Raw genomic sequence first — 27,382 nt, 5'->3', positions numbered from 1 at the left:
CATGGACCTGTCAGCATGCCTGTGGCTGCGTTCATGCTGTGTAATGTATATGTGGAAATGGGAGTCAGCACATTTATGAATTTATAACCATGTTTTTTAGGGTATGAAATTTCTTTTAACTCAAAATATTTTGCACCTCCAAAATCAACAAAGAGGTTTATTATTGTTATTACTAATTACTGTTATTGTTATTAATGATATTTTTTTATCCCTATAGAACCGGGCGGGGTCTGGATCGCTCGCTAACACCGGTGACGTGCTGCTGCTGTCCTTGTGCACAGACGTGCGCGCCTCCCGTGACCTCGACGCGGGCGCTGCGCCCCTGGCGGACCCACGGACCCACGCTGGGTCTGGTCCAGCCCCTGACGGGGTGGGACCTAACGGGGAAGGAGCGCCGCGTTCCTCCGCCGCTGTCACTGTGCAGCTCCTTCTCCGCGGGTCTGGATCTCCTCACCTCCGAGGCTCAGACGGATCACGAGCTTAACGCGTCTCCATTTATCCAGGTAGGAACTCGCCGAAGCCTTTGGACGGCCGTTTTCACCGTGTGGTTTCAGAGGCCCGTGTGCAAACAGGCGGAACCGAGACGGGGACACGTAACGAGCGGATGCGAGCCGCTAATGCGTCTCTCAGGCCGAACAGAACCACAGAGGCGGCGGAAAAACGGGGCAAATGATGTTTCTGGATCCGAGTGTAGCCACGAAAACACGCGTGGGACATTGCGCGTGAAGTGGATTCAGGCAGTTACCGGATGTGTGTCCACTTTGTTGTGTGTCAACAGTGTCTGATGCAGCTGCACCTTTAACCGCGACGTCGCAGCACGAGCTCCTTGTTACTACAGCTTAATATGCAAGTTATTATAAACCAACGGCGAGCAGGTGGGCGTGACGTCACAACACCGGTGAATCGCGTTATCAGCTGAAGACGTGTGTCTGGTTTTATGTAACAGTACAGTAGGAGTATTCAGGTTACAGTGTCTGCATAACTCGAGTGTTAATTTAGACAAATATAATGTATGTCGGTTTATTGCGTCATATACTGTTTATAATAAAGTCTCCATGAGAGCAGATCCAACAGTAAAACGGAATCTGCGCATTGTTGCTGTGAAGGAGATTAAACATATCACATTTCAGCGTCGGGCATTAAAGCTGTTTAGAAAAGATAAAAAACTGTCTGAAACCTACAAACGTTTTGTTTGATTGTTCGTGTTTGTTAATTATTTCATGGTTTTCTGAACTGTAAGTAAATTTATATAAAATCTTAAATTAAAGAAACCTCTTTAGGCTTGAAACAGAGCGAGTACAGCGACCTCTGGTGGTAGAAAATGAACGCGCAGACAGTTCTCAAGGATTCCTCAAACACCAGGAGGCCGCAGAGGTTTGTGCCTGTTTAACGACCATGAAAAGGGGTGAATGACAACTAAATCACACAAAACGCAATGACACACACATTAAGCACAGGTTATAACCACAAATGAATATAAAATTCTTTCAGATTAGCATTTTGTAGTCTCAGGTTTATCTGCTTTATCTGGAGTTGTTGAGTCAAGCTGTTGTTAAACACCGAGTAAACACAGTGATAGCATATAATACTCTTATGTAACTATATACTCACAGAGGTCTTTAGGTGTGAGGTCAGCACCAGAACCCATCCTCCGATGGGTGAAAATGCTAATGTGAACCACAGGCTGAAACGACGCTGCCTGGTTCATTCCGTTTTCCAGGATGTCCCGGGAGCAGCAGGCCGTCGCTCGTGCCAGAAAAGCCTTTGAAACGGGCCGGTCCCGACCCTTAGAGCACCGGATCCGGCAGCTGAGGAACCTGCAGCGCTTATTCACCGAGAGACAGAAAGAGATCGCAGATGCCACCAAGAAGGACCTGAACAGGGTGACTACAGAAAGTCTGTCCTTTAGTTTTACGCATTCTACAGTCAATGTGTTTCTAGCACAGGTTTCTTCTGCTTTTAGTTGAGGATACGGTCTTATTTGGTTGGGCTTCAAACCTAGAACAGAAACCCAAAAAGAAATACAACAATGTCTCTGCTCTGACCTCCAGAGTGATGTGGGCACTCAGCTCTACGAGACTCTGGGTCTGGAGGGGGAGATCGAGCTCACCGTCAGCAAGCTGAGAGAATGGGCCGCCCCGCGACCCGCGGAGAAGAACCTGCTCACGCTCTCCGACACCGTCTACATCAAGCCGGAGCCGCTGGGGGTGGTGCTGATCATCGGGGCCTGGAACTACCCCTGGGCCGTCACCATCCAGCCGCTCATCGGAGCCATCGCTGCCGGTACTGTGTGTGTGTGTGTGTGTGTGTGTGTGTGTGTGTGTGTGTGTGTGTGTGTGTGTGTGTGTGTGTGATGCAACCAGGTCATCGTTCACATTTCGATCTGGCTCCATCATTGTGAGGATCTGTCCTGCATAATATAACAAGCTGAGTTTTGAAGCCTGGGGCTGAAGTTGCTGCTCAGAGCTCAGTCTTATTAAAGTGAAGCCTGGGATTCGATTTCCAGCTCTTCCTTCTTTCTCATTCCTGCTCAGCTTCTCTCAGTCTTGTGACCGTAACCGCTGCACTTCCCGTTTTATTGCCCAACACTCTTTATCCAGAGTCAGCTCGCGATTGCAGCGGGTCAAAGGTCTGTGGCCACGGCTCACAGATAAGAGAGGGCACGTCCAGCGCCTGTCGATTGTGCACTCTCGCGGTCCTCCTCACAGCCTTTTGGCCGAGTGTGTGCCTGAACTCTGTGCGCTGTTACTATCAGAGGCGCTCAAAGGGCAAGGCCAACCCCGCTGAGCTCCGAGGTAATGAATAATGCGGCCTGCACCTTTAAACGTGGCCGCGAGGAGCGCTCTGTCTCCGCTCTGATCCCTTTGTGATGCAAACCTCCGCGCCGAGCGCCGCAGGCAGCCTTTCGCATGACACCAGGGCTCGTCAGGGGTTTGTCTGGCTGTTTGCGGAGGTCTTTTGTGTCTGTCTCACTAGTTTTTTCACGTGAAAACGAGAGGAGCTGCTGCAGCGAGACGCTTCGTTGCTCTTAAATCCCACTGCAGCTCGTGGAGGGAACGGTTAAAGCCTGGACTTTAACATTTGTTCCTGGTTATCAGATCTTACACAACAGCCTGGTTTCTTCTTCTGATTTAGAGACGCACTATAAAAAAACACACGGCACAAATAATGTTTTAGGTCCAGATGAAGATCGGACTCAGTGTTTGTCAGAATAGGTTGAAACATGTCACTACTGACGACACCTTGTGTCTGTTCTATGTACCTGTCCAGGTAACGCAGCCGTCATCAAGCCCTCCGAGGTCTGCGTTCACACGGCAAAGGTCATGGAAGACCTGCTGCCGCTTTACATCGATAAAGTAAGGACCCGACGAGTCACTTCACCAAAAACACTGTTCATTAAATATGAGTGGACAGACGGGAGATTAGGTTTCTGCAGAATCGGCTGTTTCCCCTGATGTCGGGGTTCACCTGCAGCTCTGTGCTTCCGCCCCAGGAGCTTTACCCCGTGGTGAGCGGAGGAGTCGCGGAGACCCAGGAGCTGCTGCGCCAGCGCTTCGACCACATCTTCTACACGGGCAACAGCGCGGTGGGGAAGATTATCATGGAGGCGGCGGCGAAGAACCTGACGCCCGTCACCCTGGAGCTGGGAGGAAAGAGCCCCTGCTACATCGACAAGAGCTGTGACATCAGCATAGCCTGCAGGTCAGAGGGGCCTTTGCTCCTGATCACCCGCTGTGTTGCCCCTCCTCCTCCTCCTCCTCCTCCTCCTCCTCACGCCTCCGCTTCTACACAGACGCGCCACCTGGGGAAAATACACCAACTGCGGCCAGACCTGCATCGCCCCGGACTACATCCTCTGCGAGCCCAGCATCCAGGACCGAGTCATTGCAGAAATCAAGAAGTCAATTAAGGTACTGACAGAAGGGAACTTGATCTTTGGGTTTATAGAGGCAGATCAACTCTTCAGGCTCTTTGCTCTGGCAGGACTTCTACACAGAGAACCCAAAGACCTGCCCCGACTACGGACGCATCATCAACCAGCGCCACCACAGGAGGATAATGGCCATGCTGGAGGACAGCACGGTGGCCGCAGGAGGCGACAGCGACGAGTCAGACTGCTACATAGGTAAGACTTCGGACCGGGCCGCACCAAACCCCGGCGGCAGCAGGAAGTAGAAGCTGTCCCTTCTCGCGCAGCGCCCACCGTGCTGCGGGACGTGAAGCCGGGGGCCAAGGTGATGCAGGAGGAGATCTTCGGACCCGTGCTGCCCATCCTGACCGTCAGCGGCCTGGACGAAGCCATCCAGTTCATCAACAGGAGGGAGAAGCCGCTGGCGCTCTACGTCTTCACCTCGGACAACAAGGTCGGCGGCGGCGGCCACGTGCACGCGCACGCGCACGCACACGCACGGCTGAGCTCCGCTTGTGAACCTTTCCTCTGTTTTCTACCAAGGTGGTGCAGAGAATGAGAGACGAGACGTCCAGCGGGGGACTGGTGGCCAACGACTGTCTGGTGCACTACTCTGTCAGCTCTCTGCCTTTTGGAGGAGTGGGTGAGTATTAACGCCAGGCACGCCTCCCTCCCGCCCGCCTCCCCCCCGCCTCTCACCCGCCTCCCCCCCCGCACAGGCAACAGCGGCATGGGCTGCTACCACGGCAAGTTCAGCTTCGACCAGCTGAGCCACCTGCGGGGCTGTCTCATCAAGCAGCTGAAGATGGAGGGCGTGAACAGCATGCGCTACCCGCCCCACACGCCCAAGAAGCTGGGCTGGGCGCGCTTCTTCATCCTCAGCACCGGCGGCCTGGGCCGCATGGGCCGGCTGCTGGGCCTGGCCATCGTGGCCGTGGTGGCGGCCATCGTGCTGCAGGTGAGTTATGGGCGATGAAACCTTCTGTGTTTCTTCTTGCTCATTTAGCGCAGGGGTCAGCGCGTTGTTGTCCTGTCACTGAGGTCATGGGTTCAAATCCCCCAGAGAGTTTGTTTCTAACTGGAGGTTTATGTTTTTTTTTGTTTTTCAGAGAAGTCTCTTCTGAACACGTCCCACTAAGTCCCGGCCAACATGCTCTGTGTCCAAGACCTCCACACCAGTTCTGTATGAATCCAATCAGAATCTGCAGAGATGACTCTAATATGGGGAATATTTAGACGTTGCCTTAATACATTTCACATTTAAGTAGCAGTGTCACACATTTCATGCAGCTTCCGTGAATTTGATTATTTATTCTCATGTTCGTTTCTTGCTACGTTCAGTTTCATCCTAGTTATTGAGGTTTGCACTTTTCGTGAACGTCTTTGTATTTCAATATGTCTGAGATGATATCATATGTAAATTTAAACGAAGTAACCTGTAGCATTTACTAACAGCACGTTTTGAACAAACCTGTCATTGAATGATTTTCTCTTCATCCATTAACAAAGTGATCTGTTATTTTGTTCCATCACCAGATGCCTGTACTAAATTTTTAAGCAATTTTTAAAACATGTAACTACTAAATATGCTCTTTCTATCACACTACAAACATATGAAGGGATTTGTAATGAATACTTTAAAATAAATATATTTCTACTTCAATAATGTGATTTTATGGCCTAGTTATTCATTTTATGTTCTCACATTTAAACATTCGACCCTTTTGAAACCGACCCCAGATCTGACCACTAGGTGTTCTTTACTTGTGGGTCACATTTTAATAGCACACACACACACACACACACACACACACACACACACACACACACACACACACACACACACACACACACACACACACACACACACACACACACACACACACACACACACACACACACACACACCTTTTGCCTTAGTCTTCAGACACTTCCTCCCGCCTTCAAACGCTCCTCAGAGTCATGTGAAGAGCTGTGCGTTCAGTCCATCGGGCTCTTTGTGCTGGTCCTCATCATGGATTTCTCTCTCCACCTTCTGACTCTGCTCTCTCTTCTCCCTCAGTCCACAGGTAGGATCAAATCTGTTTCTAGCCTAGTCTACACACTCAGCACACACTGAGCATTAAGTGCTATTTTGCATAAATACCAGGACCTGAATTTAGTTTAAATACATGTTAAACATATGTAACCAACCATTCACCACCACTGTTTCATCTACAAAACTAGAAACTAGATCAAATGCATCAAAATAATTTGCTGTAGCAACAGCTCAAAGTGGAAACACAACATATTTACATTTTTAATTTGAAGCAGCACATCTTTCAACCTTTCATAAAGTATTTGCTTCTTCATTTTTGGCAGCTCATCTAAATGGTTCCTTTTTTCAAAACAGCTTTAATTTAGCATAAGTGTCAAAAAGTCACAGGGACGAACTGACGCAGTTCACAAACCACCGTAAATATTTACTAATGCGCTAAAATAATGAACAGATTTACTCTTTGTTTTATTATTTATAAGAGCAAAAATGTTTAAGTCTTAAAACAGCAGCATTGGTTTAAAATCCTCTGCTGCTCAGGTTGACACAGGTGTAGGCTCCAGGTGGAGCGAAGCCGGCCTCCACCGGCGTTGTTCTCACCTGGTGAGAACCGCTGTCTCGCCGCAGAGCGGAGGATCGTGGGGGGCAGCGGTTCTCACCCCTGAGAACAAAGCACAGGTGGAGGCCGGCTCGGTGAGAACCGCCGTCCTCTTTCAGACAAGGGGATTGTGGGTGACAGCGGGGTTAATCTGCTTTCATATGCCGCTAACTGGTCCTGTATAGAGCCTTTCATTCCCACCACAGACGGGCAATACAACACAAAACCACAGCACAATGCGACTTCATCAGAGCCTGATGGGTGCATGGATGCTCAGTGCAGCTGAAGGTTCTCTGAGCCACACATCACTTTGCTAATCAGTGTCCGCACAGCACTCAACTAGTGGCGACCGTACACGACAATGCATGATAACAACAAGAAGAAATGACTGTTATGCATCATGTAAGTCAGACCAAATGCTCTCTGTGCAGCTCTGTGGTGTTACCAGAGCCAGTTCTCCTGTGATGACACATGCAGAGGTAAGAGCAGACAGAAAGCCTCCAAGTATTTTACAAGACAAATCCAATATTGAGAGAAGAAAGCGTCAAAGCTGCTGTAAGTAAAACACTGCTCTGCACTGTATTAGTCATTGTGAAGCTTCCTTCTGGGGGGGCAGCAGCTAAACTGAGCAAATTTGAATGTGTGAATTATTATTATTATTATTATTATTATTATTATTATTATTATTATTATTATTATTATTATTATTATTATTATTATTATTATTATTATGGCATAGCTGGTTGCTGCAGCAGGCAGATGTTGAGTGGGCAGCGTGTGGTGCTGGCAGGTGGTGACCAGAAGGTGGCGTTATCGCTTCTAGTCCAGTGTCCATCATTCACTGGCATCTTTGATTCCACGTTAACATAACATACATGAGATAGATGACTATGAACAGTAGTAGTTTGCTGACATGCCTTCCAGGACACGGCTGACCTGTGGTCTCAGGTGTGTCTGAAAGGGAACACTCTGGGACCGCAGGGTCAGCGAGGCTGAAAATGCGATGATGTTGTTGATACTGCTGTCTGCGCTGTGTTGTGTTGTGTTGTGTTGTGTTGTGTTGCTAGACCCCAGCCGCTGGGCAGCTCAGTTTCCCAGCTGTGGAGGATTACGCCAGTCCCCAATTAACATTGTCACCAGCAAAGTGCGAGTGAACAGCGCCCTGCCGCCTTTCAGCTTCATTGGCCACAGCGACAGAGTCAACGTCACGGTGCAAAACAAAGGCCACTCGGGTAATGAAGACCCTCAGTCGCTTTTGATTCTCTCTGCTTCGCCACAGGTTCCAGGAACTTTAATTTCCTAATGTTTGAGAACTTTCCCAGGGGTAAAAGCTCCTCCTGCACATTGTGATCTGTTTCCAAAGACGTTGGGTCATATTTCACATTATGTAAAAAATGTTGGTCCATCACTCCTGGAATCTCATGGGAGGCTTTTAGTTTCTGGTTGAGCTATTTAGTGTGTAGCAACAATACAGGAATGAAACCATCAACCCTGACCTCTCCTCTGGGCGTCTGTTTGTCTCCTGTGCAGCTCACTTTGCTTTGCCGCCATCGGTCCAGCTGACGGGAGGAGGTCTGACCGGTCACTACAGAGCCGCACAGTTCCACTTCCACTGGGGAGGAGACAGGAGGCCGGGCTCAGAGCACACCATCGACGGAGAGAGGTTCCCCATGGAGGTCAGAGACCCTCAACCTGTAACAGCAGCACGTGGCACGACGCGTGAACACATGAGTGCATGTTCTCACCCTGCAGCTCCACATAGTCCACATCAAGGCCCCGTACAGCTCCCTGGCAGAGGCAGAACATGACATGGCAGGTATAGCTTTGCTCGCCTTCCTGTTTGAGGTAATAACTCACAGACGCATTCATCTCCACAACTTAATCAAATCTCTAACAATGAATATTTAGTCCTGACAGTGTTTTGCTCGCAGGAATCGACAGACGATCATCCTCATCTGGACACAGTGATCGCTGCTTTGGGCCGGGTACAAAACAACGGTACACGCTTGGTTACATGCAGTTAAGTCTCATCTAGTATCTGTATCTTTTACCAAGTGTTACCCGCTCTCTGCGCCTCCAGGCAGCAGCACGGTCATAAGCAGCTTTCGCCTCAGGGACGTGGTCCCGCCTGCAGACAGCCTCCACGGTTACTATCGCTACGTGGGCTCCATGACGACGCCCGGATGCGAGCAGGCAGTGGCCTGGACCGTTTTCCACAGGAAGCTGTCCATCAGCAGTCGCCAGGTCCACGCACCTCTGCTCCATGATAAATATTTATGGACTAAAATCTGAACCTGCACAGCTCATTTCTGGATACGATTCCTCGCTTGCGCCTTTTTTTCCATATATGAACCTTCTTTTCTTCTTCTGCAGCTGGACGCGATTATCCGTCAGTGTCGGTTCTGGACGGGGCAGCCCATGACCGACACCTTCAGACCCACGCAGCCTCTCGACGGCAGGATCGTGTACTGCTCCATGTCGGGTGCAGCTCAGACGCCTGTGGTCCACGTGTGGCTGTGCGTTTTCTTAGTGGTGTTTTGGTCAGTGATGAACTCACACATGACAAGCACCGGGTTCATGGGAGAAGAGCTCCAGGACGTGTAAAGGCAACTTCAATTAAAGACATTTGTTCTTGCACATAAACGATGATTAGTTCAATTCATGGTTGCTGTTGTTTTTTGCAGTTTAAGCATTGTAGTGGATTCTGTAGAACGCATATACTCACACCTAATATTTACTTTAATGTGAATCAGAACACCGCATTTAATGTTGTGATGGTTTCATCACTTTGCTTTATCGTGGATCATAACTGAATTTTTAATTTTTAGAAGAAGAACTGGTTAGAATGAGATTTTGCTAGTCAAATGTATGATTCGATATGAGCACTCAAAAAAACATCACTTTTCTCTAAAAATTGTTAGTAAATAGAAATGACATGTTTTTTCAGCTATATGTTTTTATCCAGGGGTGAGTTTTGACAAATTACGCACAAACTGTCAGTAACAATGAAATCGCTGTATATTATTAAATAACTGTTGTAGATGTTATAACAGTAAAATATGACCTGCACCTTTAATCCATCCAGGCCATAAAACCAACGTGTCAGTACCAATTCTTTATTTTTCACCTGCTCAGGTCTTTCAAATGTGTGAAAGACTCAAAATCCCTCTGTAACATTACATCCATGTAACATGTTATTAGAACAGATACTTTGACCTCAGTCTGACGCTGCATTCGTATCCAAGCTGCGGCAGTAAACCCGATTCCCCCGTTTACAGTCGTGTCTGGGCCTTGACCCAGTTCCTCAGGTGCTCCACCTGTGCAGCCACGCTCCTCTTCGCCGTGCCGCCAGCAGCAGCGTACTGCTCCACGCTGCTGCTGTAGTCCCACACGGACGAGACGTCGCCGCCAAAGTGGGGGCTGCGATGGAGAGAGACACCACTGTCACGGTTACGACTGGGATTTAGCCTTTAAACGGCAGCAGTGAGAGGAAGAGAAACCCACCTGACAGCAGCCAGGTCTTCGACAGTCAGCTGATTCAGAGAAACGCTTTTAGACTCGGCTGCAAACACAGCTTTGCCAGAGATACTATGGGCCTCTCTGAACGGCACCTGCAACACAGGGTAACGCACGAAAGCTGTGAACAAACACACGCACCTCTCCTGGAGCTAGAGTTAGGCTTCAGCTACTACTTCTATCATCATCTACCAAATACTCACCCCCTTCCTCACAAGGTAGTAAGCCAGATCAGTAGCCAACATGTCAGGGCTGAGAGCCGCTTCCATCACACTCTGGTGGATCTGAAACACAAGGTTAATGAGTCATTCATTGGCCTCGAAGACCGTGCAGCATAGTTCAACAGCAGCTCAGACGTCCGACCTTGAGGGTTGACATGACTCCGGTTGTCACCTGCAGCACAGCATGGACAGTGTCATAGCAGTCAAACATGGCCTCCTTGTCCTCCTGAAGCATCAACAGAAACAATGAGAAAGCATTCCCACAGAATAAAATCTGTCCACAGAGACTCTGCTTCGTACCTGCAGGTCTTTGTTGTAGGTGCTGGGCAGCCCCTTTAGTGTCATCATGAATCCAGCACACTGAAAAACAGTCACTGTGAGTGTCATCACGTGTGTGATCCACACAATAGGAGCTGCAAGACAGGTGACTGTAATTAAAACACTCAGTTTAGTGGGTCTTACTCGGCCAAAGACGCGACCCGCTTTACTCCTGATCAGCTCCAGACTGTCGGGATTCTTCTTCTGGGGCATCAGACTGCTGCCTGTGCTGCACATGAATGAATGAATGAATGAATGAATGAATGAATGAATGAATGAATGAATGAATGAAGCTTGGGTTACAATCTCATTTCAAACTAATGAATTACCTACAGCTTGAACATAAATCCCGTTTACATAAATATCCACAGTAGAAACCCATTATGTGACATATCTGTGCCATAATGAACCGAGGCTGACCTGTAGGCATCGGACAGCGTGATGAAGGAGAACTCCTTTGTGCTGTACAGCATCAGGTCCTCAGCCATCTTGCTGAGATGGGTCAAACACAGGGACGCCCAGAACAAGAACTCCACTAAAGCCAAATAAGACGACTAATTAATCACAGAGGATGTTTTACAGTGGACAATTCTGGTTACGCACCAACAAAGTCCCTTTGGCCTGTGGCATCCAGGCTGTTGAGACTGAGCCCACCGAACGCCAGCTCTACAGATCCAGAGGGTACAAATCATTAAAAAGGGCCACTCGAGGGAAGCAGAACCCAGCGGAACAACGGGTCCAAGATGATGAGGTCCACGGTTTATCATGTTGTCAAAGGATCTGACCTTTCTGCAGCAGCTCCCTGTCGATGTCAAACGGAGTTCCAGCAATGGCGCCACTGAAAACAAGACTCACGCTCATCAAGTCATCGTGACCCTGTGGGAAAATCAGTCGGACAGCGAACGCACCGCATACCTGCCGAGAGGTAGAACATTAACTCTTCTCTTGATCTCACTAAGCCGGTCCACGTCTCTGCTCAGAGCCACAGCGTGACTGAAGCGTGGGAAGAGAAGCACAAGACTGAAATGAGAAGAACCGAATCGGACATGACGACAGGCAACGTTCGCTTTGGACCGGGCACCTTAGGATCCAGTGGCTCCATCGTATCGGCTGGGCTCGCTGCATGTGGGTGTAGCCGGGAAGCAGGACGTCGATCTCACTGATGTTCAGAAAGAAGTGACACGACAACTTGATGAGCATAGTTGGAATAAAACGCGTTTGCATGCGATGCTTTGTGCTCATCTTACGCTGCAGCCCGCTCCACCATGGTGGATATTAGCTGCAGCGCATGCTCTGTGAGGGTTGAGATGGCGTCCCGCAGCCACAGCCTCATGTCGGTGACCACCTGCTCAAACAAAAAGCCTTGTCATGCTTCTAATAATAATAATAATAATAATAATAATAATAATAATAATAATAATAATAATAATAATAATGCAGCCTGGGTGGTTTAATCTTGTGAAGACGAACCTGGTCGTTTCTGCTCCGACCAGTATGAAGCTTCCCTGCAGGAGCTCCAATCAGCTCCTGACGACAGGCAGACAGCCAGAATTCATTATTATTAGATTATGGAAGGACAGACACTGATGATGTTATGAACATGATGGTGTATAGGTTCATGTTATGGGCTCAAACTAACTAGCAGAACCCGTGCACTGGAAAACAATGAGCAGCAAGAATGAGGAAGAAACTTGAAGACGTTACCAGTGGAAAAACCTGTGAACTGTCACATAACAGACATTAGGTAAGAGTGAGACAAACTAGTGTAATGTTCTGAAGATGAAATAAGTTTAAGTTCACCTTTAGCCTGCGCTCATTGGCAGTATGAATGTCTTCATCCCCAGGTTTGATCACAAAAACACCTTTAGACCACTCTTCAGAAATCTGGACGGAACAAAGAAAATGATCACAAAATTTAGGTTGATATTTTTTTAAAAAGGAGCTGTTTCATTTCTTAACTTGGATCTTAATATTGGATCTATTAAATCTGAGATGCTTGTTTGAATGACATTAACCAACTTAAACATAGTCAACAACTGTAATTAGTACATAAAAAGTAAAACTGATTGGATTTCATCGTTCACATACATTCAAAGACCCAATTGATGCTTGTGACTGAGAAACAGGGCAGAGTCCAATCGACCTGACCGTGTAGGTAATAACTGATGCTGTCACATGACGCTTTGTTCTCCACACACTCAGCAAAACAGAGGAATCCCGCTGAGCGGCATATTTGCAGCCCAAATGCATTGTCACACATTCACAGCGGAGCGTCGCCCAGACGCGTCACCCATTAACCTGATCCATGCCCTGTAGAATCTGCTCCATCTCGTGCGCGGTGACCAGCTTCGCCTTCTCCAGCGCCTTCACGTACGCCTTGCTGCCGCGGATGTCAGCGTCCCACATCCTCTGGTCGTAGGCGATGGACGCGTTGAACTTCTCCATGACCGGATCCGTGTCTCCCACGAAACGACCGCCCCAAAGTTTGCTCCCCTGCAACGGAGAGAAGGCGCGTGGGGCGTTTGCGAACCGGGCGAAGTGTGGTTAAAACGCGGGTCCAGTGGGACGGAGAGCCCCGTTTGACAGCTTGTTGTGGCGGCGACCAGCTGGCGGCTAAAACAACAACACGTGTTCACAGTTAGCATAGGTCAGCCTTACCTCCGCACTGGCCATAATCCACTTTGACGACGGCGGCGTGTAGAGACGTGTTTTGAATATTCTGCCTAAGGTCCGTTCAACACGAGCGGACACAGATAAATAGCTTTTACTGCCGCGGCGAAAATGCAACAACCCGCTGGAAACGCGCCGGTGCCGCTTTAAAAGACGTCAGCGAAGACGACCCGGAAAAAAAACTCCTGCACGTGCTACGCGTCGATGACGTCATCGCCGTCTCTAATTAGGAATTTAGGTAATTTCTGTCATTAGTACTGGCTGTAATGAATGCGACAACCAGGCTGATGCTGGTCCAGTGAGGAAACGTTCTCAGCGCTAAGAACTCAAATTCAAGAAAAGGTCAAATAAGAAAAAAATCCATTTACCACGTCATTCATGTTAACCATTTTGCTGTAGAAAGATTAAAACTGACAATTACCAATGTTAAATTTATAAGGGTAATGGTGAGGAGCATCGGAGAAGCAGGAGTGAAAGATGTGTTTGAGGAGTGTGTTGGAAGCTGGAGGCCAGTGAGAGGGGTGAATGCTCTGTTCAACTTGTTGCATGTCAATGGGTCAGGGAAGCGAGTGTGGCAGATGGCGGTAGAGCAACTTTATGGCCGTAAAACGCCAAAGAAGAAGAAAAGCGAGCGAGCGAGCGAGCGCCTAGAAGCTTCGACAACGTCACTAGTAGCGTGTCAGGTGGAGAAATCCAAAGTTTGGCGCGAGTAGGTCGTGCTCGCTTGGTAAGTTTTTAAACTTAAGTTTAAAAAATGAAACGATAGAGGCGTCTATATTTTTCAGTTAACTCAACATAATGTTTTAATATTAAGCGAGTACACGGGGTTTTACGGACTCTCGTGTTGTTTGCCGACTTTTACTTTCGTTATTTAGCTATGCTAAAGCGCCTCTGAGTGCTAGCTACACGTGTCTACAGCAGCGCATCTGTTTTTAAGTGCTACGGAGTAACACTGTTACATGGTAACATTGTTTCATGCTAACGCATGTCGTAATATTATTGTGTAATAGAAATTTTTGTTTTCGTGCTATTTTTTTCTGCCAGGTTAGACAACATTTCTTCAGCATTGTTGAAGTACCCACTGAAACCTCGCGTAATGGAGCCCAGTGATATGACAAATGGACAAAATGAGGTACTGATTTTCTGTTATGAATTGCACTTAAAATTTGCCAGCTTTATAACAGTTAATCAGTTTGGTGGCCTGGTACAGTAGCTTAGTGGGTAGAGCATCACCCAGGTCCCAGGTTCAAGCCTCGCTTCTGGCACCAGGTGTGTCCTTGAGCAAGACTCTTGGGCACCACACAGTGGCTGCTCACTGCTGCATGATGGGTTAAAATGCAGAGGCTAATTTCCCCAATGTGGGATCAATAAATTATTATCATTGTTACTGTTATTATTGTTTTAGATGGGTGTGGAGGTTTGTCATATTTCATGTAGTGACAACCAAATTTTTGAGATAACTTCGCACTTTTTTATTATACACATGGTTAGTGTTATCACTGACAAAGTCAAATTATTGCTGTTTCTGAATTTATTTCAGCCTTTATTCTTGTTCATTCCCAGGCAGTGGATCTGCATCAAACCCATTCCTTTGAGTGGTGCTTGCATGGGAAGCAACCTACATCTGTTACCTGCAACAAGGCTGGAACTGTTGAGGATGTGCTGAGGAGACAAAGCTCACAGTTCAGAACAATAGAAGCAAAGATAAAGGACAAAGAGCTTCTCTTTGTGAGAGATGGGAAATCCATCAGTCCACACTTTCCATGCTGCTTAATTGGAAATGAACGAATTACTGTCAGGCGTATTAACACTGGAAAGAAGCAGATGCAATGTGGTAAAAGCATGATTAGCAGAAACAGGCCATCTACTGAGCTCATAACGTTTAATGTACGGACAAAGGGAGGCAACAAGGTGAAGAGAATTTTGACAAACCAAGCAGTTGCCACACTCCTGGAGGAAATAACAATCTATGCATACAAAGGAGAGAAGGTAAAGCAGGCGCTGAGACGAGATGGCCGAATTTTGAGCACTGTTTTCCAAAAGAACTGTGCACTTTGCCACGTCAGCGCCGAGATAAACACAGAAATGTCCAATCTTGTTGATGACCTTGATGGTCAAACTTACAGGATCATATTACTCGATAAAAGTGTACCTGACAGTCAGGTGTCTAGCAGTCTGGAGGAGGATTATGAGGCCCAAATTGAACGCAATAGACATGATTCTGATGAAAATCATAACCCACCGCAGCCTGACGAAACCAAATCAGGAGGTGAGAAAATAAGGCAAAAAGACCACTCTGTCAACCAAGTTCAGGACACTGACCTTAGGGACACTGCTGGAATGATTGAATCACCAGCAAAAGAAACAAAGTTTCATCAAATACCAAATTCTGAGGAACTGGCAAATAAGCTATGTGAGCAGTTTAGAGAGTCAGTGAAAGGGATGAAGACTGGAGGTTCTAAACTTTCTCGTATACAGAATCTGTTCCGCGTGCAGTACAATAATAGTGATCAGATATTCAAAGAAGTGAAGACAATGAAGAAGCTGATGACACTTAGTAGACACGTTTGTCAGGTCAGAATAAATGGGTATCCACAGGGAAGCGGCTTTCTCCTCTTTGGTAGGTTTGTCCTCACCAATGCACATGTACTTGAGGACGCCTATGATGCCAATGGATTTCGACGTGATTTAATGGTCACAGTCCATTTTTCATTTGAAAGTGTAGACCAGAGTGAGGGAGTACAGGATTCAGGAGCAGAAATAAAGGTGGAGGAGGTTGCTGGCATTGAACGTTTTCTAGATGTATCAAAGCATGAGCATGATTGGGCTTTGTTAAAACTCAGTGCTAATCATGAATTGCACAGTGGCCTCTTGAATCAATTTGCTTTTCTGCCCGCAAGTGGCGAAATCTGCATTATTGGCCATCCTGATGGTGGTGTGAAAAAACTTAATTCATGTTTGATTATTCAGCCTAAAGAACGTGAACAGGTTATGGAAAACTATTTCAACATTATTACTTGTAATTTCTTTGAGAATGCATCAAAATTTGTTAAACGCAACGATACATTTACCTACGAGCCTTGCTTCAGTTATGGCTCATCTGGCTCGCCTGTCTTTGATAAGTACTGCAAAGTTATTGCAATGCATTCAGGAGGATTTGTGGACGAAAAAAAAAAAATAGATCTGTTATAGAATTTGGCTATCCATTGTCTTCCATTATTGAGCACATCATTGTTCAGATGGTTCAGAACAGAAGGTTTGACGTGCTGAAGGCATACCTGGCTTTCAAATATTCACACCATGAAGACATCATGCACAATGTAAAGAAGCTGGTTGAGAGCAGAAACATCACAGCATTCAAAGATGCTCTCAGTTCTTCAGAGGTTAAAAATGATGAGAGCTTGAAAATGTTCTTTACATTCTTTTCTTTGAAGAACGAACCAGTCCCAATGGACATTGATAATATGTAAAACACCCAGTTACTGACCAAAGTACAGGTAATCTGACATGAAAATGACAACCAATGCTGTCAGTTATGTTCTCATAATTTACAGCAGCATCTTATACAGTTATTCTTCTGCGAGCTGCTTAACAAGGGAAAATCATGTTTTATATTTGCATATACTGTATTTGCTAAGAAATGCAAGGATTTGTACATTGCCCTATTCAATATATCTTCACTATTTGCATTTATATCACTTGATTTATTTTTAAACTGTTTTGTACTATATTTTATCAGACTTTGGTAATATATGTATGTATGTACAATCAATACTACTGTTGTATCTTTTATATTTTATCTTGTCTTGTCAATTGTAATACTGCTGCTACAAACACAAGAGTCTCCCCATTGTAGGATAAAGTCTTAGCCTATGCTACAAATAATTTGGGTCTTGTTGTTTGTTGCTCATAATAACGTAGTTAGACTTTTGTTATTAACCAGAATCAGGTTAATAGAATAGAGTTTAGAAGTTTTGAGTCTGGCAGTGTTACAAGATCAATTTTGTGATTTATTGTGATTATGATCAGTAAAAATAGCACACAGATAAGATATGTTGTTTTAAGGAAATGTTTCCAAAGTACATGTTTGTTTCACTTGTGAATACTGATTGGAAAGTGTCTTGTTCAGAACGAGTTGGCCACAGTTTGTTTATTTAACATAGCTGTATTGTATTTTAATATGTTGTGGTAATTACTGATTTCACAAATCTCTGAATCAGGTTCAATATTCAATGCAATTACCCTGCTGTGGGACTTATAAAGGTTTTCTTCTTTCTTGATATATCTGATGCTTTGATTTTGAATGGAACAGCAATACAGCTATTAAACATACACTTAAGTACATTTTAATAAACATTTGTCTTTATTTTATCTAATTCTTTGATGACAAACTCTACTCTAATATTTATTTGGGGGACATGCCCTATCTGTGGCCAAAAACCTGCATTGGGTCAATGTAAACAGCAGGTGGAGATGTTTTCTCACAAGTTTGTTTTGTATTGAGACTTGTAAAAAATGTTATTGAAGTTCAAAATAAAAACACACGACGTTTATGAAATTCCCAAATGGAAACAGATAAGAGACATTCAAACAAAACCGTACGGAAGGGTGGCGAGTTCTCACTCGCACAAATGGTTGATTCCGGAGGAACCTTTGGTGTGAGATACAGTTTATACACGGACATTGTAACAAGACGGACCAAACCAGCGGTCTGGCGACATGGAAGTGTAAGAAATGTTTTGTTCAGATTTATTTGCTATGTATTTATCATTTGTTTGCCAAATATAGTCTAGTTAAACTGTAGCTCCCCTCCTAGTCCTCTTTAAAACGGGACTGTGATGTCAGCTGCTTTCAGACCTATTTTCACTTCCTTCCTGTAAAACGTAGATGATTAAAATGAACCTATTCGATACAAAATCTATAGACAAACAACGTTTGTCGGAGCATAATCTTATTTTACCTAATTTTAATTATCGTACAGACATCTTAAACAACTTAGTGAGTATTTTTCCTAAAATAATAGTTTGTCATAAGTCTACACGTCTAAACATATAAATATAAATCGTGAGGTTCTGTTTCGAGTGTTGTTGATTTACCTTACACATATTCCTACTAGCACTGTGAAGTGGCAGAGTGCTTTAGACCTTCTTCGACCTTTGCACTCATCTGTGATAATGTGACATAGGGTGACCTATTTATCTTTTTGCTTTCAGGAAAAACGCTAACGCTGCCATGCTCAGTAACTATGAGGTAAAAACTTCTGTCAAACAACATGACTTACATTGTGCCTTAAAGAGGTACAAAATGTGTCACATCATATTTGTTTTACTTTGCTTCACAGGTTTTCAGACTCCTGACAGACCTGAAGCAGCAGAGAAAAGACAGTGGCAAAAGCAAGCACAGTGCAGGGCAGCAGAACCTAAACACCATCATGTATGAGGTTGGCACATATCCTGTACTTGGTCATGCTGTCATTTTTGTACCTTTACAATGTGTGCCCACAATTTGCTCTCTGCTTTTCACTTAGACACTGAAGTACCTGTCCAGCACACCCTGCAGCAGACAGAATCCAGAGATTGTCAAAGAGTTCCTCACCACCATGATGCCTCACAAACTTACAAAGTCAGTACAGTCTGACAAATTCATATATTTCATGTTCTTCCTTCATACATCAGAATAATATATATTTTCTCCCCATTGCCATCAGGGCTGAGAAGCTGCAGCTATTGAACCACCGCCCACAGACAGCAGTGGAGATTCAGCTAGTAAGTGTAACTTAGCTTCCATCAATTGCTGTTATTGCATTTTATCCCTGTTTTTTTAGTCCTGGACATTTCTGTATTTGGTTTACGCATGTAGTTTGATATAAATTATCGAGGTACACAACATGTGTAATAATTTCCTTAGGGGATCAATAAAGTATGTCTTTGTCTATTAGTCATGTAGCCTTTGTGGGAGTTATTTGTGGGATTATTGATTTAGTTTATTGACATAGATAGATTACAGCGGTGCACATGGAAACAATGAATGGTTCCGCAGTAACAGGGACCCCATTCAGATACAATTCATAAAATCATATATCAATAAGAAAAGTAAGTTAACGCAGAGAGGCCTGGGTTAAATAAAGTTCTTTTGTTTTATTTGCCAACATTTTAAAGTTACAAAACTGTGTACTTTTTGTGAGCACACTAACCTTCAGAAATATAACCACTTTATTAACTAATAAAGGAACAGAACAAACACTGGTAAACATGACCTTTGTTTTCTGTTTGCTTTTAGATGGTAGAAGAGAGCGAAGAGCGGTTATCAGAGGAGCAGATTGAGGAGCTCATCCAGACAGTTGCAGACGTCCTACCTGGGGATCCAGAGCAGGAAAATGCAGCTCCAGCAGATGCAGAGATGGGTGAAGCTGGCGAGCAGTCATGAGAGGTCACAGGTGCCCAAACTGGAGTGGAGCAAGGACCGGAGTGAGAGCTTGTGTGTGTGTGTGTGTGTGTGTGTGTGTGTGTGTGTGTGTGTGTGTGTGTGTGTGTGTGTGTGTGTGTGTGTGTGTGTGTGTGTGTGTGTGTGTGTTTGCATCCTGGCCACAGCTAAGAGGCCCCTGTTTCCTCTGAAATGGCTTGTTCAATTAAAATGATCATGAATCATTTTATGACTGCAAGATGAGTAGATAATGACATTTCTGTGTGTACATGAAACTGGATTCAAATCCATTGCGTCACACTTTTTCACTTGAAATATATTTGACCAGCTTTATCTTTATCTGACTCGTCTAATTTGTATTTCACAATGTATATTATTTTTACAGAAACAATCTCCTGTTACGTTGTATATTTTTGGTTTATTACTCACTGTTCTTGTTATGGTGCATAGAAAAAGTTTTTTGGCTTCTTATATTTGCTAAGTAGATTTCAGAGCTGTCATGTCTGTCATTCATGCAAATAAATACAGTTCACACATCATTATTACAGTGGCTGTGTAATTAGTGGGAGCAAAAGGTGATTGTTGTCATGTATTCAGTGGACGAAATAAAATAAAATTTTTAAATTAATTATTTTCCCCTAGTAACTTGACAATAAAAAGACCAGTTAACTAAAGCAGCAAAATGAATTCCCCTTTCACAAATGTCATGTTTTCTGACTGTCGATGCATTATAAAAGCAAATTGACCCCAAAAGCAAAAAGCATCTGGTTTAATTCACAAACATGCAAAATAAGTCATGTGCTACTAATAAGCTGATCACTGTGATTTTGTAAACATTTATCTGAGATCAAACTCTGGCTTCTCCAAACACGGGGGGATGTTTAGTCTGTAAGCTCTGGCTCAGCTCATGCTTTTTGTGCTGGGATGTTGTAATGTGGCAGAGGAAGGATGTGCTAAGTCAGCTCTTGTACCTTTCTGTTTTTGGTTTCCTGTGGGTGTCATATCAGCTTCCTGTTCTTAGTTACAGTAGGACACAGCCATACTTGTATTTCTGCACCAGCAGTAACTGAACCCGGATGGAGTGATTAATGAAAATAAAAGACACAACTTAAACCCCATGGAAAGGTAACGTAGCTTCCAACATAAAGCTTTGTAAGTCAAATACATTTACACTGTTCTACTGTTCTACACTGGAACTTATTTAAATGATTATGTCTGTATTTGTATGACCTTTTTTGTAATGCTTGGTGTTTTCACGTATCTTAATTTGACAGACTTTCCAATGTTATTTGGCCACTTTTGGATCTCTGCTGAGGCCTCAATCAGTCATGCCGGTCCATGTTACACTAACCAAAGTGTGCTTCACTAATAAAAAGGGGAGTAAATGAAATGAGCCGGGCTGAAGCTCCACTAAATCCCACGCTGTGATTGAATCTCCCCTGTGGGCTTTCACTGAGAGCACACAAATCGATGGGGTAAAGTCGTTCCAGCCTCCAGCGAGGAGACGCGAGCCGCTGCGCTGTCACCGCGGCGGAATGGCCCTTTAACTCCTCCACCAATAGGAATCGTCCAAGCAGATGCGTTTTGGAATTCAGAACGTCCACCGACCAATCCGCGCTCGGCTTTCTCTGCCTGCGTGCGCTCGTGCTCACTGATTTTTCATTTTTCCCCCTCTCGACGGTGGATACGGCTCGACTTTACGCCGTGCCAAAGTTCCACTCGGAGCCCGCGGAGCGACGTTGTGTAACTGAGAGTTATGGGTTTCTAGCACTGACCGACGTCGTCCAACCTCGTACATGGGAGAAAGCACTGATGTGTCGCTTCCAGGTTCGTGCGTATTTTGACTGGGATCTCGCAGACGCTGGTGAGTGAACCCCATTCTACGCGCGTGACGCTACAAACAAACAGCTAAACGAGCGCATTAGCAGATAAATATCACAGTCTGCGTGGTGGCCGTGGCGAGCTGCGGGAGGGAGGGAGGGAGGGGGGGCGGTGGTCTGTCACGCTGCTTGGCTGATTCCAGGTCAGTCACCTGGCGGCCGCTGGCCTCGGGTGGATTGTTTGCATCACCGAGCCGGGCCAGATGTTGGCGGCTGCGGGCCGCGAGCTCTGCGGACGCGCGGTGATCCCGGCGAGACGCTCACCGCTGCCCGTGACCTGATTAGGACATTTCCACCAACACGCACGTTGTTCACTTACATACTGTGTGCAACGTGGCGAGAAACTGCAGCCAGGAAGCTGAAAAATTCATTTTCGTCTTTAGTCACTGCGGGATGAAGGGATCACAAAAACACCCACACAGACTCTTGAAGCTATAAATAAAGGAGCGGAATTGTGAAAAAATGTGTAAGCTTAGATTTTCCCTTCTTGGGCAGGAAGTCAGCGTCATTCCCCCTCCTGTGTGGAGCAAGAGGTGTTGCTGTGCAACTTGGTGACCACAAACCTGCAGTAATTGTTTTTATCTGTGAAGCAGAACTATCAGTGCATTTTAATGAAGTACAGCCGCAGCTGCAGGGATCACACATTTACTGGAGGACACTGACTTGGAGTTTTAGCTCTGTCTTAACTGCATCTATATAAATACAGTGTTTACCATTAGTTTTCAATGCCCATCATTGTCTTTTTTTGACCCGATTGGGGGACAAAATGAGCTTTTCAAGGTCACTGCCCAGATTAGTCATAATATTCATCCGCTTCTAATCGTTTGCAGATGATACTTGGTGAAACACCCAGTTTATAGTTGTGTCCAGCCAAGATTTCTGTTTCTCTAATGTTATTTTTCCAATTCATAGACTGGGATAAATATAGTCTTGAAAAAGTAAAATAATTAAAGAGCTTCTTATTTTCAGGAGCTTAATGAGATGTTGAGATCAATCATGATATTCAAACAGCTCGTCTTATGTGAGGTCCAGACAAAAAAGCAATTTAAAGAAATTAATGGGTAGTTTAAACATATTTTTATATAATATTTAGTCATAGTTAAATAGTCTGAGAAAACCTTTTTGCCCATTTGAGTGAATTGCGCTTTCAATTTGTCGAGACTTGTCTTAAACCAGTGGCCTAATTCTTTGTAAACTTCAAGTGGCTTAATCTCTGGATGGAAATGCATTAGAATTACATGCAAAGCTTGGGGATACCGCTGGACTTAGCATGGCTTAAGGCAACCTCTAAGTATCCCAACCAGGTCACATGGACCCATTTCCAGCTTTGACTGAATTTTACAGGCAGCCTGTTCCAGCACTGGGGGTCTTTGCCCCATGTGGAGTACAGATGTTAGGTTTGCTGACTGAACAAGAACCAATGTGACAGAGCTCTGGGTAGAAATATTCTAGTTTCCTACTTCAGGAAGTAAAGCTGGTGTTTGAGGTTCTAATTTGTTGGCTTTACGTGGCTTTAAGTATTTCATTTTAGTTGGTTGTGCCAAAAAGAGGAATTAGCCCTTAGTTATGAAACTGCTCGTCTGCACAGAGCAGAAGAAAAAAAAGGGAAGTTGCAGGACATCTTGCTTAGTCAATAGTAATCTGATCATAAACAAATGGCTTTGTATTTCAGTGTGGCAGAAACGGTCGCTCAGCATATAAACACGAGGAAGCTGTAATTAGTGGCTTCAGATACGCTTCCTGAGAGTATATCTGTGTTGCATCCCGCGGTGAACTTCGATATGGCTTCACACTTAGCTGATCCCTAGAGGGAAATCTATAATAGCTGCCTCAAAGAGACAAAACTGGGTGCGTTTCAGCTCTGGCAAAGTGTTTGCAACAGTTCTTGGCAAACAACGCTAACAAAGCAGCAGCCACCATCACAGCCTGTTTGCAGATAGCAGCTAATGTGCACTGGCTGAGTTTTGCACTCAGTCATTTTGTTGAAGTTTAGAATCCTGCTTCTGCTGCACTCTGTGCTGAGCTGCATGATGTTTCTTTCCTTCCCATTCTCAGGTATTGTAACAATGGACATGAGGCATGGCTGGCTGTGGAGTGCAGCAGGCCGGGATCCTGCTCCCCATCAGCAGAGCTGAGGACAAACAGAGAAGAGAGGACTCTCCACAGCCAACGGCTGGATACTGCACCAAGGCTGCACCCCCCAGACCACCATTAGGTCTTTTCTAGCATTTATTCCCTTGTTTTTTTTTTTTATTTGGCGGCCTAGCTGATATTTAAGACGTAAATACCTTACCCAAACCCACGAGCTAAGCATGAGGACCAGCAGGTCGAGCCTCCTGCTGGGCTGTGTGCTCCTCTGCTCCGCCTCCCTGCTCTACCTGGGCATGAGTGGGACGCAGTGCCCTCAAAAAAGCCATCGCTACCGATGGATGGAGCTCAACCTGGGCTCATCTAATCAGAGCCTGTCGCTCCCTGACAACTTCCCTGAAGATACACCGCTCATCTTCATAGGAGGCTTTCCCAGGAGCGGCACCACGTTGATGCGCGTCATGCTAGATGCCCACAACTCTGTGCGTTGTGGAGAAGAGACCAGAGTGATTCCCCGTCTTTTAGCAATGCGGGCCACCTGGAGTCGCTCCGTTAAGGAGAGGATACGATTGGATGAGGCAGGCGTCACGGATCAGGTTTTGGACTCGGCTGTAAGAGCTTTTCTGTTGGAGGTGAGCTGGTCAGTCTTTATTAGCTTTAATAGTGGCTTGAAAATAAGTTAATTTGGAAGATAGAAAATCCTTAGTGCGTTTATTTATTCACACATATTACACATTTTAATAATGTCTTGTGATTGTGAATGTCACAGTATATTCCCTGGATGTGTTTCAGGTGATAGTTGGCCACGGGGAACCTGCACCTCGCCTTTGCAACAAGGACCCGTTTGCATTGAAGTCTCTGTCTTACCTGGCGCGCATCTTCCCGAAAGCCAAGTTCGTGCTAATGCTACGAGACGGCCGAGCAGCTGTCCATTCCATGATATCGCGCAAGGTGTGCTGTCTTTTTTCTTTTGTTTGTTTTGTCTGTCGTGCCACCGTTTCAGCATACGTTTAACGGACCTCCCGTGTTCACCTCGCGTTTCCGTTCACAGGTGACCATCTCTGGCTTCGACCTGAACAGCTACAGGGACTGTCTGACCAAGTGGAGCATCGCAGTGGAGATCATGCACAGCCAGTGCCAGGCGGCCGGTCCGAGCAGATGTCTGCCCGTACGTTACGAGCAGCTTGTCCTCCACCCTGAGGAGGAAATGAGAACATTGCTTCAGTTCCTAGACCTGCAGTGGGACCCATCAGTGTTGCATCATGAAGAGATGATTGGAAAGGCTGGTGGTGTGTCCCTGTCCAAGTGAGTTAAACAGGACCTAAAATGCAGCTGAATTTAAACTGTTCCACTATAATAGTCTACCTTCAAGAGAAATCAATACAGGACATTTGTTCACGGCACAGCCAGTAATATCAGCACACCCATTACCTTGTTATCAGTGGGTACACAAACCTTGTACTTGGAAACCTTGTACAATGTTTGTTCCAAGCACTGGGGTATTTGTGTTCAGTTCAGCTTGTTTGTCATGTCTTCATAGGTTTAGTGTTACAGTGCATGCCTCATTTGGCTTCATTGAGTCTTAGTCATCAGTTTTCTTTGCCTCTTTCTAGGTCACAATGTGGTCTTTAGCCACGCTGGTTCAGTTTTGGTTTCAGTGCTGAGGTTTTGAGATACCTGCCCCTTTGAATTTTGTTCTTTGTGCTGCCTAAGTGCATGTTATCGATTTACCAGATCGCAGCCGCTTTTGGTTTGTGGGTTCAGACCCAGGTTATCCTAAAACATCTGCATGGTAAAATGCGGAATGAAATTGTCTGACTCGCTACGTACAAGGGTTAAGTGGGTTAAATCTTGAAAAGTGCGGCTCTTATTTTAGAACCAAGAACCACACCAAGTACGTATATTTGCTTATTTGCGAGTTTTCTTATGAAGCATCTAAAACATTGAGGGTCAAGTAAAGCTTACAGACTTCACCCAGTAGACATATTTGTGTTGCTCCACTTAGTTGTTTGTGATTGAAGTAGATCTCTGTGCAGGACATAAGCTCAGGGGATTTGATGAAAAATCTGGCTCCTTTCCTGTAAAATCCAAACCTGGCATGTTTTTAAGAGAATTAGGCCACATTTAGGACAGAATTAGCACAGTTATTTATGATTAATTACACAATATTCACACAAATAACCTTTAGTCTTCCAGAAATCTAAAGTATATGTTGGACCCTGTGCAGGGTTGAGCGCTCGACGGACCAGGTAATGAAGCCGGTGAACACAGAGGCGCTCTCCAAGTGGGTGGGAAACATCCCCTCTGACGTGATGAGCGAGATGGCTGAAATCGCCCCCATGCTGATTCGCCTGGGCTACGACCCTCGTGCCAGCCCTCCTGACTACACAAGGCCAGAGCCCAATGTCTCTCCATACAACTACTCACAGGTACAGTTAAAAAGTGTATTATGCTTCAGACCGCTTGTTATGGAGCACACACATTCAAACTACCCTCAGCTTCTTATGAACCTGTGCTTATATTTATTATATATTTATAGTATTTCGTATTCATTAAATAATTTTCAATGCAACATTACACCTTTTTAAATTACCCTTTTTTTTAAAGGAAACCGATTACTAAGCTTTACAATCATTAAGTGGGTTCTTTAAGGTTCATACTGGTTTGCATAAAACAAAGCAGCGCTTTGTTTCATGAAAGATGTTGCACTGATGTGTGATTTTTCTCTTTCACCTCAATAACACCTCAGTCTCTTCTTTCCACAGAGTGTGAAAGCAACCGAAAATGAACATCCTGGTTAAGAAGAAGACAAACCAACGGACTCCTCTTCTCTCTTTTATGATATGAATGCACCTTAAACATGGACTTCCAGTTTTATGGTAATTACGATGAATCTCAAGGGGAAGTTTTGTACGTGTATTTTTGAATTGCTCAGAAAACTTGAGTGTCGTGTTCATGTCTTGTACCCGGGTGGAGTAAGTCATGGTTTTGGAGTTTAATGGGTCTATGTATGTGGACTACCTGCTCAGGGAAGTTTGCTGCTTCTCACTCTCCAACGTTTCCTCTGCGCTGAAAGTCCACAGTTACACTGCATTTTGACACCCTCTCACCTCATACCTGGAAGTATTTCAACATGTATTTAAGTTGTTGCAATTTCACCACAAATGTGAATGTGTCTTTCGACAAATCTTGTCCATGAAGCATAATGACTGTATATTTTTGGAGATGTAGGTTTATTTTCTTAATAAATTATTTTGGTGTTGACCATGCATTCAGGAATCTGAAAGTTGTTTACCATGAACCGAGGATTTGTAATTGTTGTATAATGTTAAATAAGAATAAAAAAGGATCCTAAATGTGACCTTAGAATGAAGTTAATGTGTTTTATTCACCATGTTGAACTCCACTCTGATTTAGGGGCATGGACACAGTCCTTAGAACCACAGTGTCCCCGGGTGGCGCAAAGAAAAAATAACATCCTGAGAGAAAAGGCAAACTTGATGGAGTTCGACTCCTGCAGTTTTTATGTGAAGTAGAAAACATTCCATTATGAGGTCAAATGTCTTATTCTGGCATTAATGATTAACAAAAATACAAAGTGGGAATGTGAGTTGCTTACAAATCCAATGAGGTACTTTAAACATACCTCATATGCAAAATGTCAAGGACAGAGCATCTACTGTACAATGTGTAACTGGGATAATTGTAAATTGGGATAACTGG

At 45.0% G+C, this 27,382-nt stretch overlaps 5 protein-coding genes and 1 pseudogene across 10 annotated transcripts; 5 read left to right on the top strand and 1 right to left on the bottom strand.

The window, feature by feature from the left end:
- Positions 1–298: 298 nt before the first annotated feature.
- On the top strand, positions 299–5,576 carry aldh3a2b (aldehyde dehydrogenase 3 family, member A2b). Its single transcript, XM_029174210.3, has 11 exons — positions 299–503; positions 1,721–1,883; positions 2,052–2,283; positions 3,271–3,356; positions 3,494–3,702; positions 3,794–3,911; positions 3,985–4,126; positions 4,198–4,364; positions 4,454–4,553; positions 4,630–4,868; positions 5,020–5,576. The coding sequence occupies exons 2-11, from the start codon at positions 1,722–1,724 to the stop codon at positions 5,032–5,034; spliced, it is 1,470 nt and encodes a 489-aa protein (XP_029030043.1). The 5' UTR covers positions 299–503; position 1,721; the 3' UTR covers positions 5,035–5,576.
- A 107-nt stretch (positions 5,577–5,683) lies between these two features.
- On the top strand, positions 5,684–9,641 carry ca4c (carbonic anhydrase IV c). Of its 5 annotated transcripts, none has more exons than XM_055514614.1 (8): positions 5,684–5,979; positions 6,975–7,022; positions 7,611–7,775; positions 8,074–8,219; positions 8,296–8,359; positions 8,475–8,541; positions 8,624–8,787; positions 8,917–9,641. In XM_055514614.1, the coding sequence occupies exons 1-8, from the start codon at positions 5,925–5,927 to the stop codon at positions 9,183–9,185; spliced, it is 978 nt and encodes a 325-aa protein (XP_055370589.1). In that variant the 5' UTR covers positions 5,684–5,924; the 3' UTR covers positions 9,186–9,641. The 5 variants fall into 5 exon arrangements, with proteins under 5 accessions (XP_055370589.1, XP_029030340.1, XP_029030341.1 ...); XM_029174507.3 differs by having other exon boundaries at positions 8,296–8,388; XM_029174508.3 differs by having other exon boundaries at positions 6,975–7,098.
- Positions 9,642–9,645: 4 nt separating this feature from the next.
- On the bottom strand, positions 9,646–13,407 carry asl (argininosuccinate lyase). Its single transcript, XM_029174504.3, has 16 exons — positions 13,257–13,407; positions 12,897–13,091; positions 12,399–12,482; positions 12,069–12,125; positions 11,846–11,943; positions 11,680–11,757; positions 11,514–11,591; positions 11,384–11,436; positions 11,202–11,264; positions 11,019–11,133; positions 10,743–10,827; positions 10,581–10,640; positions 10,423–10,506; positions 10,263–10,343; positions 10,048–10,154; positions 9,646–9,963 (listed from the first exon to the last, which is right to left on the bottom strand). Exons 1-16 carry the CDS (start codon positions 13,269–13,271, stop codon positions 9,816–9,818), a joined length of 1,401 nt encoding a protein of 466 aa, XP_029030337.1. The 5' UTR covers positions 13,272–13,407; the 3' UTR covers positions 9,646–9,815.
- A 158-nt stretch (positions 13,408–13,565) lies between these two features.
- On the top strand, positions 13,566–17,612 carry LOC114870026 (serine protease FAM111A-like; annotated as a pseudogene).
- A 263-nt stretch (positions 17,613–17,875) lies between these two features.
- crcp (calcitonin gene-related peptide-receptor component protein) lies at positions 17,876–20,318 on the top strand. Its single transcript, XM_029173780.3, has 6 exons — positions 17,876–17,995; positions 18,482–18,518; positions 18,610–18,708; positions 18,796–18,890; positions 18,976–19,033; positions 19,548–20,318. Exons 1-6 carry the CDS (start codon positions 17,988–17,990, stop codon positions 19,692–19,694), a joined length of 444 nt encoding a protein of 147 aa, XP_029029613.1. The 5' UTR covers positions 17,876–17,987; the 3' UTR covers positions 19,695–20,318.
- A 206-nt stretch (positions 20,319–20,524) lies between these two features.
- LOC114869160 (protein-tyrosine sulfotransferase 1-like) lies at positions 20,525–27,020 on the top strand. Of its 2 annotated transcripts, none has more exons than XM_055514674.1 (6): positions 20,525–20,816; positions 23,627–24,291; positions 24,452–24,610; positions 24,711–24,964; positions 25,887–26,088; positions 26,425–27,020. In XM_055514674.1, the coding sequence occupies exons 2-6, from the start codon at positions 23,884–23,886 to the stop codon at positions 26,458–26,460; spliced, it is 1,059 nt and encodes a 352-aa protein (XP_055370649.1). In that variant the 5' UTR covers positions 20,525–20,816; positions 23,627–23,883; the 3' UTR covers positions 26,461–27,020. The 2 variants fall into 2 exon arrangements, with proteins under 2 accessions (XP_055370649.1, XP_029028923.2); XM_029173090.3 differs by lacking the exon at positions 20,525–20,816 and adding an exon at positions 20,859–21,555.
- The last annotated feature ends 362 nt before the right edge of the window (positions 27,021–27,382 follow it).

This window comes from Betta splendens, chromosome 14 (genome assembly GCF_900634795.4).
Source record: "Betta splendens chromosome 14, fBetSpl5.4, whole genome shotgun sequence".
NCBI classification, from domain to species: domain Eukaryota; kingdom Metazoa; phylum Chordata; class Actinopteri; order Anabantiformes; family Osphronemidae; genus Betta; species Betta splendens.
Note: the sequence above shows the minus strand (reverse complement) of the source record. Positions and strands in the feature narration are given on the sequence as shown.